The sequence below is a fragment of the Panulirus ornatus genome, chromosome 7, assembly GCF_036320965.1.
Source record: "Panulirus ornatus isolate Po-2019 chromosome 7, ASM3632096v1, whole genome shotgun sequence".
NCBI lineage: Eukaryota > Metazoa > Arthropoda > Malacostraca > Decapoda > Palinuridae > Panulirus > Panulirus ornatus.
Genome location: NC_092230.1, coordinates 27965971 through 27981956, shown reverse-complemented (window position 1 = coordinate 27981956; position 15986 = coordinate 27965971). Strand labels below are relative to the sequence as shown.

General features: G+C 42.1%; 1 protein-coding gene across 1 annotated transcript in view; it reads left to right on the top strand.

The window, feature by feature from the left end:
* Positions 1-4695: 4695 nt before the first annotated feature.
* The window catches only part of LOC139749314 (sodium/glucose cotransporter 4-like), a 71424-nt gene continuing 60133 nt past the window's right edge, over positions 4696-15986 (top strand). Inside the window, exons 1-2 of the mRNA XM_071663040.1 lie at positions 4696-4708; positions 5014-5088. Of these exons, the coding sequence (XP_071519141.1) occupies positions 4696-4708; positions 5014-5088 (88 nt within the window). The remainder of the gene's footprint in view (positions 4709-5013; positions 5089-15986) is intronic.

Genomic DNA, 15986 nt, shown 5'->3' with positions numbered 1-15986 from the left:
CATTCTTTCGTCTGTTTCCTTGCGCTACCTCGCTAACGCGGGAGACAGCGACAAAGCAAAATAAAATATAAATATATATATATATATATATATATATATATATATATATATATATATATATATATATATATATATATATATGGATACTGTGATGTGTGGTAATCAGCTGCAGGTGTAACAGTTGTTTGGATAAGCAAATGTAGGTTGGCCAAGTACAGGAGTGTCAGCTGTGCAGGTATCTGAGTGTGGCCTGACCAACCAAAGGTCAGACATATAAGGAGATGATTGTATACCAAGTACGACCCCAACAAATTGAGAATATTTGAGTGCGTTCCAGCCAAGTGTTTAGTGAGTAAATACTACGGTTCATACCATATGCACTTAGTGATAACGAACTGAACTTTAAATGATGATCAATTGCACGTTGATGGAGTCACGGTGACGTTGGAGTTGACACACCACGAAGCTTAACCAGAACAAAACTAAGCAAGATGCAGCTTTACATTTGTCCACGAGTTGTGTACGACGTTCACGTTCAGCCTGTACGACCTCGGGTTGGTAAACGTCGACTGTGGGGACTGGAGGATGTCCTTGGAGGTGAGGCGTTAGGGGACGGATGTTTAGACGGCTCGCGCGCGCGCGCGCGGGTAAAAGGGGGGTGGGGGTGTGTCAGCAGTTTATTGCCAAATGACCGTGTTAGCTGCCGGTGCTGGTCAGAGAAGGTAGGCAGGTCCAGCGAGATGAAGGTCTCTAGGTACGTTGTGTAAGATGATGCCAGTGTGTGTGTGTGTGTGTGTGTGTGTGTGTGTGTGTGTGTGTGTGTGTGTGTGTGTGTGTGTGTGTCATTGTGATTACCGCTGCGTTACAGGAGGAGAGTTTCATACTCGTGTCCCCCCCCCCCCCCAACCTTGTATGTATGTACTATGGCTTTACACCTAAGTATGTGCGTACACACACACACACATACACACACACACACACACACACACACACACACACACACAGCAGCCTACGCCAGGTGCCCAATTATCGACCAGCCTCGAGAGAAGGATAAACGTCTGGGTTGGATCTGTGTGTGTGTGTGTGTGTGTGTGTGTGTGTGTGTGTGTGTGTGTATGTGTGTGTGTGTGTGTGTGTGTGTGTGTGTGTGTGTGTGCGTGTGTGAGCTCTATACGAGTAGGATTCTCTGCAATGAGAAGGTGTGTTCGGTCGAAATTAACTTATGTGTGTACCTCATGGACAGTTGTACTCTCTCTCTCTCTCTCTCTCTCTCTCTCTCTCTCTCTCTCTCTCTCTCTCCCTCTCTCTCCAATTATTCTTAACCGCACCCCAAATGACCCAATCTTCTCCCTCCACCAGACTCTCCCAAGTGCGGAGACCTCAGGCTAACCCCTCGGACCGTTGACCTAACGAGTTTGACCCATACCGACCACAGTACCACGCATGGCCTTCGAGGGGACACGGTTCACTTATATGTTCAACGCCACCGCTCTCACATGTAACACTTCTAGATGTGATCCATTCCTATCATGCTTTTTATACTGCATCACTGATAATCAATTTTAATGAAGATGAGTGAGCAGTGTTCGTGTGCCCGAAATGTCTCACGTACTTCAACAATAAAAAGAAAATGAATGTAGGACATTTAATTCATACTTTATGTGATAAAGAAAAACGTGTTTTGAGACAAGATCTATAAAACAACGACAAAAAAAAAAGCGAGTGAGTGTTTAATACGTACTGGTTTCTACCCTCCCCTCCCGTTATCAATTTTCCAATAGAGGGAACAGAGAAGGGGGCCAGGTGAGGATATTCATATATATATATATATATATATATATATATATATATATATATATATATATATATATATATATATATATATGTGTGTGTGTGTGTGTGTGTGTGTGTGTGTGTGTGTGTGTGTGTGTGCTGTTCCTTTTATATTCAAGGCTCCAGTCACGGACAAATATCCGGGCCATGACTAAAACATGAAGTGGGTTGATAACAGAAACAAATAAGAGAAAATATAAAAAATATCCTGAGAATCTTAGAGGGAGTGGAAGACCTCTCTTTTAATACGTGCTGGAATATAATTATTGGGAAAGACATGAGAAGAAGGTGGAGTGTTCCAAAGTTTCGACGTGCAGGGAGAGAAACAGTTATCAAAACGGTCCAACCCTGACTTGCAAACGGCCACACAGTAACATGCCGATCATCATGTGGTCTAGCTGATGGTGTGTACAGCTGCAGCCGGCACCCAGAAGCAAAAACCAAAGTAATGCCTACAGAAAGTGAACCAACAATGACGGCGAAGGGCAAAGAGTGTCAAGTTGTGAGGTTAGCCTAATAGATTTAACGAGTCTGATTTGAACCGTTTTAGACTCAAATTTGTCTCGTAAATATATCAAGGTAGAACCACCCGAGATGTGAGAGCAGTATTCCACACAAGGACGGGTCAATGCATTGTATAAACGGAGCAACTGTTCAGAAGAAAAGCAAATTCGGCATCTAACCAATACCCTCAGTTTCGCTGAAGCAAACACTGCAGCGGGTTTTCGTTAGGTATCGTACACAAAAGCGTTGAAATTCCGGCCATTGTTCAGTTTCCTGTTTATCTTCCTTTACAGTGGGGGAAAAAAAGTTCCCTCGAACAGGAATCAGCCTTACTGTACACCAACACTCCGGAAGACTCTGACGTCGACTGGCGTGATAGACTGATAATACACCACAGTACCGGAGCTGTGCCACACCTGTCTTGCACAACCCCTCACGCTGGTCACACCGTAGTGACAGCGCCGCCCTGAGACGGAGAGAAGAAGAGCTTCGGAGTACAGCTGATTTTTGAGTTTATAACTTAAGCTGAGTGATTACGCTCCTCTTTAAATCAGGCATTTTCTCTCTTCAATCGACATAAAATGAAGGTTATTTCACTGGAAAATAATATGCTAGGCAAAATAACATATGCTAGCCTGTACTCACTTGTTAGCAAGACGGTTTAACTATCCGTCTAACATGAGACGGGAGGTCTGTGTGACAGCCGGGTCTCAGAAATGTACATATTACATTTCTCCATTATGTGCCATGATATCATGTCCACGTATGGTAGCCTCAACCACCATACCTGTAATACCATGAACCAGGCTACATTACTCGTAGTTTTACTGGAGTCAAGAATGTGGGATTAACTATAGAATTTACGGATGTGTGAACGGAATAGACCAAAGTATGTTCCTTCTTCATCATCAACTCATGCCTGCAATGGTTCTGTTATTCCTTTTGAATATATTAGATACACAGTGTCTTACAAAATATCTTTCCATCGAGTCTCTACAATAGAAAAAAAAAAATCTACGATACACAAATCCTTAGCTTGGTGTTATTTCCTTGTGCTGGAATCGGCGCTACATGCTCGTTGATGAATCGTGTAGACATGTGTACTACAGATTTAAGCTTTAGCGTAGTTCCTTAGCAACTATGTCAACAAGATGGAGCTGATTAGTCATCGGAAATGATGTATAAGCTAAGGAATCTTTTGTTTTACTCCTTGGATTTCGTTAAACAAACTTGACTGAAAAAGATATCAAGAACAATCTATCAAGTATTTCCTATATATATAAACAAATAAAACCTAAACGTGTCACAATCGTCCCAACAGGCTTGACATGAGGCTGCAGGCGCCAGAGACAACACTGCCAACCTATGGCACAACAGGCTGGTGAGAGCCTTACCTGCGCACCTAACCCCTTGTCTCATTGTGGAGTCTGTCAACCACCTTATCTCTCTTGATAACCTGATAAGGCACAACATCTGAACGATTTTTGTAAGACAATGACGACATTTTTTATCGGTTCGCGGCTCTGATAACCTCACCGCGTCCCATCTTGACTGGGGTTCGACACTAATTTTCTTATATGAGGAGATATCTGCAGAAGGGATATTGGCAGAAGCTTTCTCTGGATCAAAGATAATTTACGAAGTATATGGACTAGGAAGTATATTCGAGCTATGCCTCACCTGCACAGTCTTCTATCTTCCCAAACGCAAGTATAACAAAGCTACAAACCGCACACTACAAAGCAGTGTACTCAAAACAATTATCACCTGTAATCATTACCTGTCCAGCAACCACAAACACCCAACACCTCAATGAGACACAGATCCTCCCAATACAGTGCCACCTCAACGTGATCGACACTCATTTCTATGCAACAGCACTAAACTCCTCCCATCCAAAGCACTCTGCAACTGACCACCAACCTCTCAGTAAAGATAAAAAGCTTACCCCTGCCTCACACTACAGTAACCTCTACTCAAGGAACCCACCAACCCCAATATAGCAAAGGCAAAACAAATACACGATGAAATAACCGGACAAGCACTAAACAAACAATCGCCCTCCTGACTCAGTCTTCGACTCCAACCCAACACACACACACTCCTATCAGAATCCAAACTCCCTAATCAATCATGAATCACTACAACACAAAAAAGACCCCTTCAACATATCCCAAGACCCCCCCCCCCCCCCCCCCCCGCCACCCCTTAACTACCATTGCGAAGACACCGAACGCTTACTACACGAGTGTCCTGTACCTTCTGTACTCAAACGCACTATATAACTTGTGGCCCCGACCAGTGAATGTGGCCAGCTTTCTGAGTGCTGCACGAGCCTCATAAGGATACAAGGGCCTCATGGAGCAGGAAGGTAAAGTAAGGTACACGTGCGTATGAGTGAACGGAAACGCTTCTATTTTCGTAGGTCCCCGTCCACCTAGGAAACGTATGCTGTACTAAGAAGCATGTTGCTGTTCATCCTGAAGAGAAAAAAACACGATGACGATTGCTCCGCGGGTGGGTATATAATGCCCAAGAGTGGCGCAGCGACCTCCAGTTCTTCGCTGATTGTGGAGGTGTGAGGATCAGACCGTGCGTAGCTCCCCGGAACTTGTTATTACAGGCTAGTGTGGAGACGTCGAGTGAAAGAGAAGGAAGATGGCTGATGATGATAAGGCAATACAACTCCAGTGGCCCGACATCCTGGTCCTGGTGCTATACTTTGTCTTCGTGCTTGCTGTCGGCTTAATAGTAAGTACGGCAATAGTTAAGGGAAAACTATGTATGTACTTTCTTTCTGAGACAGAGGAGGAAGAAATATATATATATATATATATATATATATATATATATATATATATATATATATATATATATATATATATATATATATTGGAAATGATCACAATTTTGCGTGTGATCAAGATATTCCTATGAGTCCACGGGAAAGATGAAACTTACTGTGTTTCATTTTCCCCGTGGACTCATAGGAATATATATATATATATATATATATATATATATATATATATATATATATACATTTTGGATTCAACTCTCAGTTTGAACTCGTCTCCTTTCAAGGTATTGACTGCTTCAGGGCAGTGGTGTGACATACCTGTTATATCTTGGGATGCTGTAGTGGCAACAAGCAGTTTCATAATGCCACCGTGCAGATTTAACAAAAGAATATCTATTCTGTACCTGGTTGTCCAGCACAAGATATTACCAGGAGATTCACTTGGTAGATCAAAAGAGATGGTGTTAGAGAGAAGAAATTTATGGCAGCACTCAAATCTCTGGAGAACACCTCATTAGCCAGTCATATTGTAAATGGCGTCAGAGGTAACAAGAAAAGAAATCTGTGCGTTGTTTACAGTCTTCACATTGTGAGGAAGATATTGTCCCTCCGGTTGTTGCAGAAGTTGTCATAAATGATAATGAATCAAGTGGCACTCGTCTAGAAGTCAGACCTGCAGCAGATGGTGTAATGAGAACTACATCTGGCTTTACTGTAACACAAAATGCAAAGTCTTCAGGGTATGTTACCCAAGTCAAATTGTTTTGCACCTTTTAGGAGACCTCATATAAGGTGATGGCAATGAAAGAGCTCCTTACAGTTGTAAAGGCCCTGGAAACCGTTTCCAAGAAGACATGTAGTACTGGAGCTTTCCATTTCTTTGTCTAGGGCATTCATGTTCATGAATAAATTTTAGATGTAAAGTTAACCTTTTCCTAAATACAAGTCTGGCATAATGTACCTAAAAGTGAAATCATATATGTATATACTACTTTTTTAAAGAAGAAGTAAATGTTTATAGTTGTGTTACTGGAGTGATAGTTTTCATACATGGTGCTCTGACAAGAAAATAGTGAAATTGGAAAAGAATGTAGCTTAGACATTGAAGCTTATTCTTTCATTGAAACGTGAACAAAGGGAGCATTTTTTTTCAAAGTGATGGAGATGGAAAGCAAAAAGGTGTTTTTCATGAATGTACTGGAAAAGTTGAGGTCCAGATAAACTTTTGGTCTGTCAAGGCTTTATCATGGCGGATGACCAACTACCTACCCTCATGTATCCAAGATATGGTTGTACTTTGTGTAATGAAGACAATTGGGAAATATCATAAGCCAATATTCCAGTTTCATGATAAGAGAAGTGGACCAGGCAGTATGTTACAGTGGTTAAATTGATGAAAACTACTATTGACGTTGTGTAAATAAATCATACATTTCCCTTTTCCATACCCAGAGGTTGAACCATTATGTGACATTCATTTTTTCATTTCTTTTCAAGATAGAAGTTTCAGTTTTCTAAATTATTTCTTACATTTTTCATATGTATATATATATATATATATATATATATATATATATATATATATATATATATATATATATATATATATGTGTGTGTGTATGTGTGTATATTTATGTATATGTGTATATTTATGTATATGTGTATATATATATATATATATATATATATATATATATATATATATATATATATATATATATATATATATATATATATTATCCCTGGGGATAGGGGGGAAAGAATACTTCCCACGCATTCCTCACGTGTCGTAGAAGGCGACTAGAGGGGACGGGAGCGGGGGTCCAGAAATCCTTCCCTCCTTGTATTTTAACTTTCTAAAAATGGGAAACAGAAGGAGTCACGCGGGGAGTGCTCATCCTCCTCGTAGACTCAGATTGGGGTGTCTAAATGTGTGTGGATGTAACCAAGATGTGAAAAAAGGAGAGATAGGTAGTATGTTTGAGGAAAGGAACCTGGATGTTTTGGCTCTGAGTGAAACGAAGCTCAAGGGTAAAGGGGAAGAGTGGTTTGGGAATGTCTTGGGAGTAAAGTCAGGGGTTAGTGAGAGGACAAGAGCAAGGGAAGGAGTAGCAGTACTCCTGAAACAGGAGTTGTGGGAGTATGTGATAGAATGTAAGAAAGTAAATTCTCGATTAATATGGGTAAAACTGAAAGTTGATGGAGAGAGATGGGTGATTATTGGTGCATAATTGGTATACATGGGGTGTTCAGTGTTGTAAATGGAAATGGTGAAGAGCTTGTAGATTTATGTGCTGAAAAAGGACTGGTGATTGGGAATACCTGGTTTAAAAAGCGAGATATACATAAGTATACGTATGTAATTAGGAGAGATGGCCAGAGAGCGTTATTGGATTACGTGTTAATTGACAGGCGCGCGAAAGAGAGACTTTTGGATGTTTATGTGCTGAGAGGTGCAACTGGAGGGATGAATGATCATTATCTTGTGGAGGCTAAGGTGAAGATTTGTATGGGTTTTCAGAAAAGAAGAGTGAATGTTGGGGTGAAGATGGTGGTGAGAGTAAGTGAGCTTGGGAAGGAGACTTGTGTTGGGAAGTACCAGGCGAGACTGAGTACAGAATGGAAAAAGGTGAGAACAATGGAAGTAAGGGGAGTGGGGGAGGAATGGGATGTATTTAGGGAATCAGTGATGGAGTGCGCAAAAGATGCTTGTGGCATAAGAAGCGTGGGAGGTGGGTTGATTAGAAAGGGTAGTGAATGGTGGGACGAAGAAGTAAGATTATTAGTGAAAGAGAAGAGAGAGGCATTTGGACGATTTTTGCAGGGAAAAAATGCAATTGAGTGGGAGATGTATAAAAGAAAGAGACAGGAGGTCAAGAGAAAGGTGAAAGAGGTGAAAAAGAGGGCAAATGAGAGTTGGGGTGAGAGAGTATCATTAAATTTTAGGGAGAATAAAAATACGTTCTGGAAGGAGGTAAATAAACTGCGTAAGACAAGGGAGCAAATGGGAACTTCAGTGAAGGGCGCTAATGGGGAGGTGATAACAAGTAGTGGTGATGTGAGAAGGAGATGGAGTGAGTATTTTGAAGGTTTGTTGAATGTGTTTGATGATAGTGTGGCAGATATAGCGTGTTTTGGTCGAGGTGGTGTGCAAAGTGAGAGGGTTAGGGAAAATGATTTGGTAAACAGAGAAGAGGTAGTAAAAGCTTTGCGGAAGATGAAAGCCGGCAAGGCAGCAGGTTTGGATGGTATTGCAGTGGAATCTATTAAAAAAGGGGGTGACTGTATTGTTGACTGGTTGGTAAGGTTATTTAATGCATGTATGACTCATGGTGAGGTGCCTGAGGATTGGCGGAATGCGTGCATAGTGCCATTGTACAAAGGCAAAGGGGATAAGAGTGAGTGCTCAAATTACAGAGGTATAAGTTTGTTGAGTATTCCTGGTAAATTATATGGGAGGGTATTGATTGAGAGGGTGAAGGCATGTACAGAGCATCAGATTGGGGAAGAGCAGTGTGGTTTCAGAAGTGGTATAGGATGTGTGGATCAGGTGTTTGCTTTGAAGAATGTATGTGAGAAATACTTAGAAAAGCAAATGGATTTGTATGTAGCATTTATGGATCTGGAGAAGGCATATGATAGAGTTGATAGAGATGCTCTGTGGAAGGTATTAAGAATATATGGCATGGGAGGCAATTTGTTAGAAGCAGTGAAAAGTTTTTATCGAGGATGTAAGGCATGTGTACGTGTAGGAAGAGAGGAAAGTGATTGGTTCTCAGTGAATGTAGGTTTGCGGCAGGGGTGTGTGATGTCTCCATGGTTGTTTAATTTGTTTATGGATGGGTTTGTTAGGGAGGTGAATGCAAGAGTTTTGGAAAGAGGGGCAAGTATGAAGTCTGTTGTGGATGAGAGAGCTTGGGAAGTGAGTCAGTTGTTGTTCGCTGATGATACAGCGCTGGTGGCTGATTCATGTGAGAAACTGCAGAAGCTGGTGACTGAGTTTGGTAAAGTGTATGAAAGAAGTAAGTTAAGTGTAAATGTGAATAAGAGCAAGGTTATTAGGTACAGTAGGGTTGAGGGTCAAGTCAATTGGGAGGTAAGTTTGAATGGAGAAAAACTGGAGGAAATAAAGTGTTTTAGATATCTGGGAGTGGATCTGGCAGCGGATGGAACCATGGAAGCGGAAGTGAATCATAGGGTGGAGGAGGGGGAGAAAATCCTGGGACCCTTGAAGAATGTGTGGAAGTCGAGAACATTATCTCGGAAAGCAAAAATGGGTATGTTTGAAGGAATAGTGGTTCCAACAATGTTGTATGGTTGCGAGGCGTGGGCTATGGATAGAGTTGTGCGCAGGAGGGTGGATGTGCTGGAAATGAGATGTTTGAGGACAATGTGTGGTGTGAGGTGGTTTGATCGAGTAAGTAATGTAAGGGTAAGAGAGATGTGTGGAAATAAAAAGAGCGTGGTTGAGAGAGCAGAAGAGGGTGCTTTGAAATTGTTTGTGCACATGGAGAGAATGAGTGAGGAAAGATTGACCAAGAGGATAAATGTGTCGGAGGTGGAGGGAACGAGAAGTGGGAGACCAAATTGGAGGTGGAAAGATGGAGTGAAAAAGATTTTGAGTGATCGGGGCCTGAACATGCAGGAGGGTGAAAGGCGGGCAAGGAATAGAGTGAAATGGATCGATGTGGTATACCGGGGTTGACGTGCTGTCAGTGGATTGAATCAGGGCATGTGAAGCGTCTGGGGTAAACCATGGAAAGTTGTGTGGGGCCTGGATGTGGAAAGGGAGCTGTGGTTTCGGGCATTATTGCATGACAGCTAGAGACTGAGTGTGAACGAATGGGGCCTTTGTTGTCTTTTCCTAGCGCTACCTCGCACACATGAGGGGGAGGGGGATGGTATTCCATGTGTGGCGAGGTGGCGATGGGAATGAATAAAGGCAGACAGTGTGAATTGTGTGCATGGGTATATATGTATGTGTCTGTGTCTGTATATATATGTGTACATTGAGATGTATAGGTATGTATATTTGCGTGTGTGGACGTGTATGTATATACATGTGTATGGGGGTGGGTTGGGCCATTTCTTTCGTCTGTTTCCTTGCGCTACCTCGCAAACGCGGGAGACAGCGACAAAGCAAAATAAATAAATATATATATATATATATATATATATATATATATATATATATATATATATATATATATATATATACTTGATCGTCGTTTCCCGTGTTGGCAAGTTTGCGCCAGGAACAGACGAAGAAAGGCCACATCCGCTCACATCTATTCTCTAGCTATGATGTGCAATGCACAAAAGCCACAGTACCCTACCCACCTCCAGGCCTCACAGCCCTTCCCATGGTTTACCCCGGACGCTTCACATGCCCTGGTTCAGTTTACTGAAATCACTTCGACCCTAGTATATCAAGTCGTTCTGTTTTCGCTATCCCGTGGACGCCTTTCATCCTCCTGCATACTCAGGCCCCGATCACTCAAAATCTTTTTCGCTCCATCCTTCCACCTCCAATTTGGTCTCCCTGTTCCCTTTCTTTCCTCCACTTCAGACACATATATCCTCAATGTCAATCATTTTTCACTCATTCTCTTCGTTTGTCCAAACCACTTCAGCACACCCTCTTCAGCTCTCAAACACACTCTTTTTATTACCATACCTCTCTCTTACCCTTTCATTACTTACTTAATCAAACCACTTCACACCACATATTGTTCTTAAACATTTCATATCCAGCACATCTACCCTCCTCCGCAAAGACATACCTACAGCCAATGCCTCGTATCCATATAACATTGCTGGGACTACAATACCTTTAAAAAGCACCCATTTTGGCCCTCCTAGACAAGTTCTCTCTTTCTACACATTCCTCAGCTCTCCTAAAACTTTTGCACACTCAACAGCCCTATGAATCACTTCCGATTCCATGGTTCCATTCGCTTCTGCGTCCACTGTCAGGTATCTAAGACACTTCATTCAATTCTTTATTCATTCAAACTCATCCCACCTAACCTGTCCCTTAGCCCTGTTAAACCTAATAACCTTGATTTTATTCATATTCACTCTCAACTTCCCCCTTTCACACACTCTTCCCAACTCAGTCACCAACTTCTACAGTTTCTCACTCGAATCAGCTACCAGTGATGTATCATCAGCAAACAAGAGACTCACTTCTCACGCCCTTTCATCCCCTGCAGACTGTATGCTCGCCCCTCCTTCCAAGACTAGATCACACCATCCCACCCATAAACAAATTAAACAACAATGATGACCACACACCCCTGCGCAGGGGCAGACCAATCTTCACTAGGAACAAATGACTCTCCTGTCTTCCTACTCATACACATTCTTTACAAGCAAAAAAAAAAAAAAATTCTCACTGTTTTAGGCAGCTTACCTTCCACACCATATATTCTTAATACCTTCCATAGGGCATCGCTATCAACCGCATTATATGCTTTCTCCAGATCTATAAGTGACACATACAAATCCTCCTGTTTTTCTATTTCTCACACACATTCTTTGAAGCAAAACACCTGATCCACACATCCTCAACCACTTCTGCTGAAACCACGTTTCTCCTCCCTAATCTGATGGTCTGTACTCATCTTCACTCACTTAATCAGTACCCTCCCATACAGCTTACCAGGTACACTCAATAAACTTATATCTCTGTAGAATGAACACTCACCTTTATTCCCCTTACCTTTATACAGTGGCACTATATACATATACATTCCGCCAATCCTCAGGCACCTCACCATGATTCATACATACGTTGAAAATTCTAACTAATCAACAACACAGTCACCCCCTTTCTTAATGAACTCAACTGCAATACCATCAACTCAGCCGCCTTGCCACATTTCATATTACGAAAGGCTTTCAACGCCTTTTCTTCGCCACTTTCCATGACTCTCTCAATCCGCTTACCACCCAGACCCAAACACCCTACATCCACCACTCTATCATCAAGCACATTCAACAACCCATCAAAATACACCATCTCCTTCTCACTTCACAACTACCTGTTACCATTTCCCCTTTTGCCCCTTTCACAGATGTCCCTCTTTATGCTCTTGTTTTTTGCTCATTATCAACATCCTTCCAAAACATTTCATTCTCCTATGCTCGATCCCCCAACTCTCATTTGCCCTCTTTATATATATACTTATATTTCATTTATCATATTGTGTCGCTGTCTCCCGCGTTAGCGAGGTAGCGCAAGGAAACAGATAAAAGAATGGCCCAATCTACCCACATATACGTGTATATACATACACGTCCACACACGCACATATACATACCTATACATTTCAACTTATACATATATATACATACATAGACATATACACATGTACTTAATTCATACTTGCTGCCTTTATCAATTTCCGTCGCCACCCCGCGACACATGAAATGACAACCCCCTCCCCCCGCACGCGCGAGAGGTAGCGCCAAGAAAAAAACAGCAAAGGCTACATTCGTTCACACTCAGTCTCTAGCTATCGTGTGTGTGTGTGTGTGTGTGTGTGTGTGTGTAGAGAGAGAGAGAGAGAGAGAGAGAGAGAGAGAGAGAGAGAGAGAGAGAGAGAGAGGGAGAGAGAGAGAGAGAGAGAGAGAGAGAGAGAGAGAGAGAGAGAGAGAGAGAGAGAGAGAGAGAGATACAAACACGTGCCACTGCGTAGAAATCACAATCTCTTCCCTGATTCACATTATATTTTTTTTCTGCACCATGGCCATGACGGGAGAGAGAGAGAGAGAGAGAGAGAGAGAGAGAGAGAGAGAGAGAGAGAGAGAGAGAGAGAGAGAGAGAGAGAGAGAGAGAGAGAGAGAGAGAGAGAGAGAGAGAGAGAGAGAGAGGAGAGAGAGAGAGAGAGAGAGAGAGAGAGAGAGAGAGAGAGAGAGAGAGAGAGAGAGAGAGAGAGATACAAACACGTGCTACATCTTATCATTAGGCGTGGCCACTGCGTAGAAATCACAATCTCTTCCCTGATTCACATTATATTTTTTTTCTGCACCATGGCCATGACGGGAGAGAGAGAGAGAGAGAGAGAGAGAGAGAGAGAGAGAGAGAGAGAGAGAGAGAGAGAGAGAGAGAGAATGTCTTTGGAGTACATGCACAAAAATAAATTTCGACAGAACACACCTGCTCACAGAAGAAAATCCTGCTGATAAAAAGAAAACACACACACACACACACACACACACACACACACACACACACACACACACACACCCACACACACACTTGTCAGACCTATTCTTCCCACATCCCAAGTTATTCGCATAACTTCTATACCTTTATTTGGATGGCACAAACAGAAGTTGATACACATAGTAGATTTCTAGAAGGCCACCTTATTAAGGCCTACATATCTGTTAAAAGTCGAACCAGCCAAACATACGACCAAACATCCACACATCCATTAGAGCCACACCTGGCTGGAACACACTCATACATTTATAATCTGTCAAGGTTTTGCTTTATAAACAATCATCTTATATGTTTGACCTTTGGTTGGTCAGTCCACACTCAGATACCTGCACAGCTGACACTCTTGTACTTGGCCAACCTACATTTGCTTATCCAAACAACTGTTACACCTGCAGCTGATTACCACACATCACAGTATCCATAAACTTGGATATGGCCAGCAACCACCAACATACCTGCACCCATGACATATCAACACACCCACTGGAGTTACACAAGGCTAGAGGACATCCACATATCCACCACCATTAAATATATATATATATATATATATATATATATATATATATATATATATATATATATATATATATACATGAAGAAAAGTCTTCCTACTTTATTCTTAAAATGTAATGAACAAACAACGAGCGGAACTTCTTAGATGCTGTCAAGGCCATGGGATGTGAAGCCTCGCCCTGACTTACATACGTCGCCTACAGACCCAAGAACCATTGTTCAGCACAGAAATATTTCCATGGGTTGCTAAATTGTGTTGAAAACGTGCTTCTAGGGCCATAGATGTACAGAGCGCGTAAGGTCATAGACACCTGAAGAAGGGGTTCAAGATTTTTCAATTTGGTGATTAATGACGCTGGAAGTAGGCCGAAATCGCAAATAACCAACTAATCATATTAGGTCGTAGAAGAGGGAAGAACGTGTGTATAAATGAGAGTTACATAAAAACAATGACCACGCAGACCCAAGGGCCGAGCGAGGTGGTCTGTCCATAAGAGAGAGAGACCCGTGAATTCAAGTGCGTCAGCCCCAGCCAGGACGTTTCAAAAAGTCGCTCTGAACGCGACTCCCGTCGAACACATTCCTGAAGAATCCAAATTCATTCTTTAGACTTTGAAATTCATCCTTAGGACGCCAAATGTGTCCTAGGCCAACAAATCCATCCCTTAACGCCAAAAATCACTCCCATGCCAACATATTCTTCCCTCAGATGGACAAATGAGTCCATTATGGCCACACACCTACAACACGACTCTTTCCCGAGTTCGTCATCCGGAGTTCAAGAAATCGAGAACGCAAGGTTCCTGATTCAGCCTTTCAGAAGAACAAACGCCTCCCCCCAGAGCCACACAGGAAGCCCTAGAGCCAAAAGAAAATGCCATCTTAGTTTCAAAAGTGGTAATCTGAGGAATGTCTGTGTCGGGAACATGAATTTGCTCAAAGGGTGACAGACTCACACCGTAACTATACAGTTATTCCTCGCTTAACTCCGTTCACCACGAAGCATACTACGGTGGTTCCAACATCCAGATACTGACGCCAGTGATAAACACTTGCACACACTGTAAGACCGATACCTCCGTCCCTGTTGTGTGTGGTGCTTCCAAACCTCACCAATTACCTTACGAGATCACAAAATCAATCTAGATTTCTGTACACGAATATATATATATATATATATATATATATATATATATATATATATATATATATATATATATATATATATATATATTCATTTATCTATATCTATTATACTTGGTCGCTGCCTCCCGCGTTAGCGAGGTAGCGCAAGGAAACAGACGAAAGAATGGCCCAACCCCCCAACATACACATGTACATATACATACACGTCCACACACGCACATATACATACCTATACATTTCAACTTATACATATATATATACATACACAGACATATACATATATACACATGTACATAATTCATACTGTCTGCCTTTATTCATTCCCGTCGCCATCCCGCTACACTTGAAATGACAACCCCCTTCCCCGCACATGCGCGAGGTAGCGCCAGGAAAAATACAACAAAGGCCACATTCGTTCACACCCAGCCTCTAGCTGTCATGTATCATGCACCGAAACCACAGCTCCCTTTCCAAATCCAGGCCCTGGTTCAATCCATCGACAGCACGTCGACCCTGGTATACCACATCGTTCCAATTCATACTATTCCTTGCACGCCTTTCACCCTCCTGCATGTTCAGGCTACGATCGCTCAAAATCTTTTTCACTCCATCCTTCCATCTCCACTTTGGTCTCCCACTTCTCGTTCCCTCCACCTCTGACACATATATCATCTTTGTCAATCTTTCCTCACTCATTCTTTCCATGTGACCAAACCATTTCAATACACCCTCTTCTGTTCTCTCAACCACACGATTTTTATTACCACACATCTCTCTTACCCTTTCATTATTTACTCGATCAAACCACCTCACACCACATATTTTCCTTAGACATCTCATTTCTAACACATCCACCGTCCTCCGCACAACCCTGTCTACAGCCCACGCCTCGCAACCATATAACATTGTTGGAACCACTATTCCTTCAAACATACCCATTTTTGCTTTCCGAGA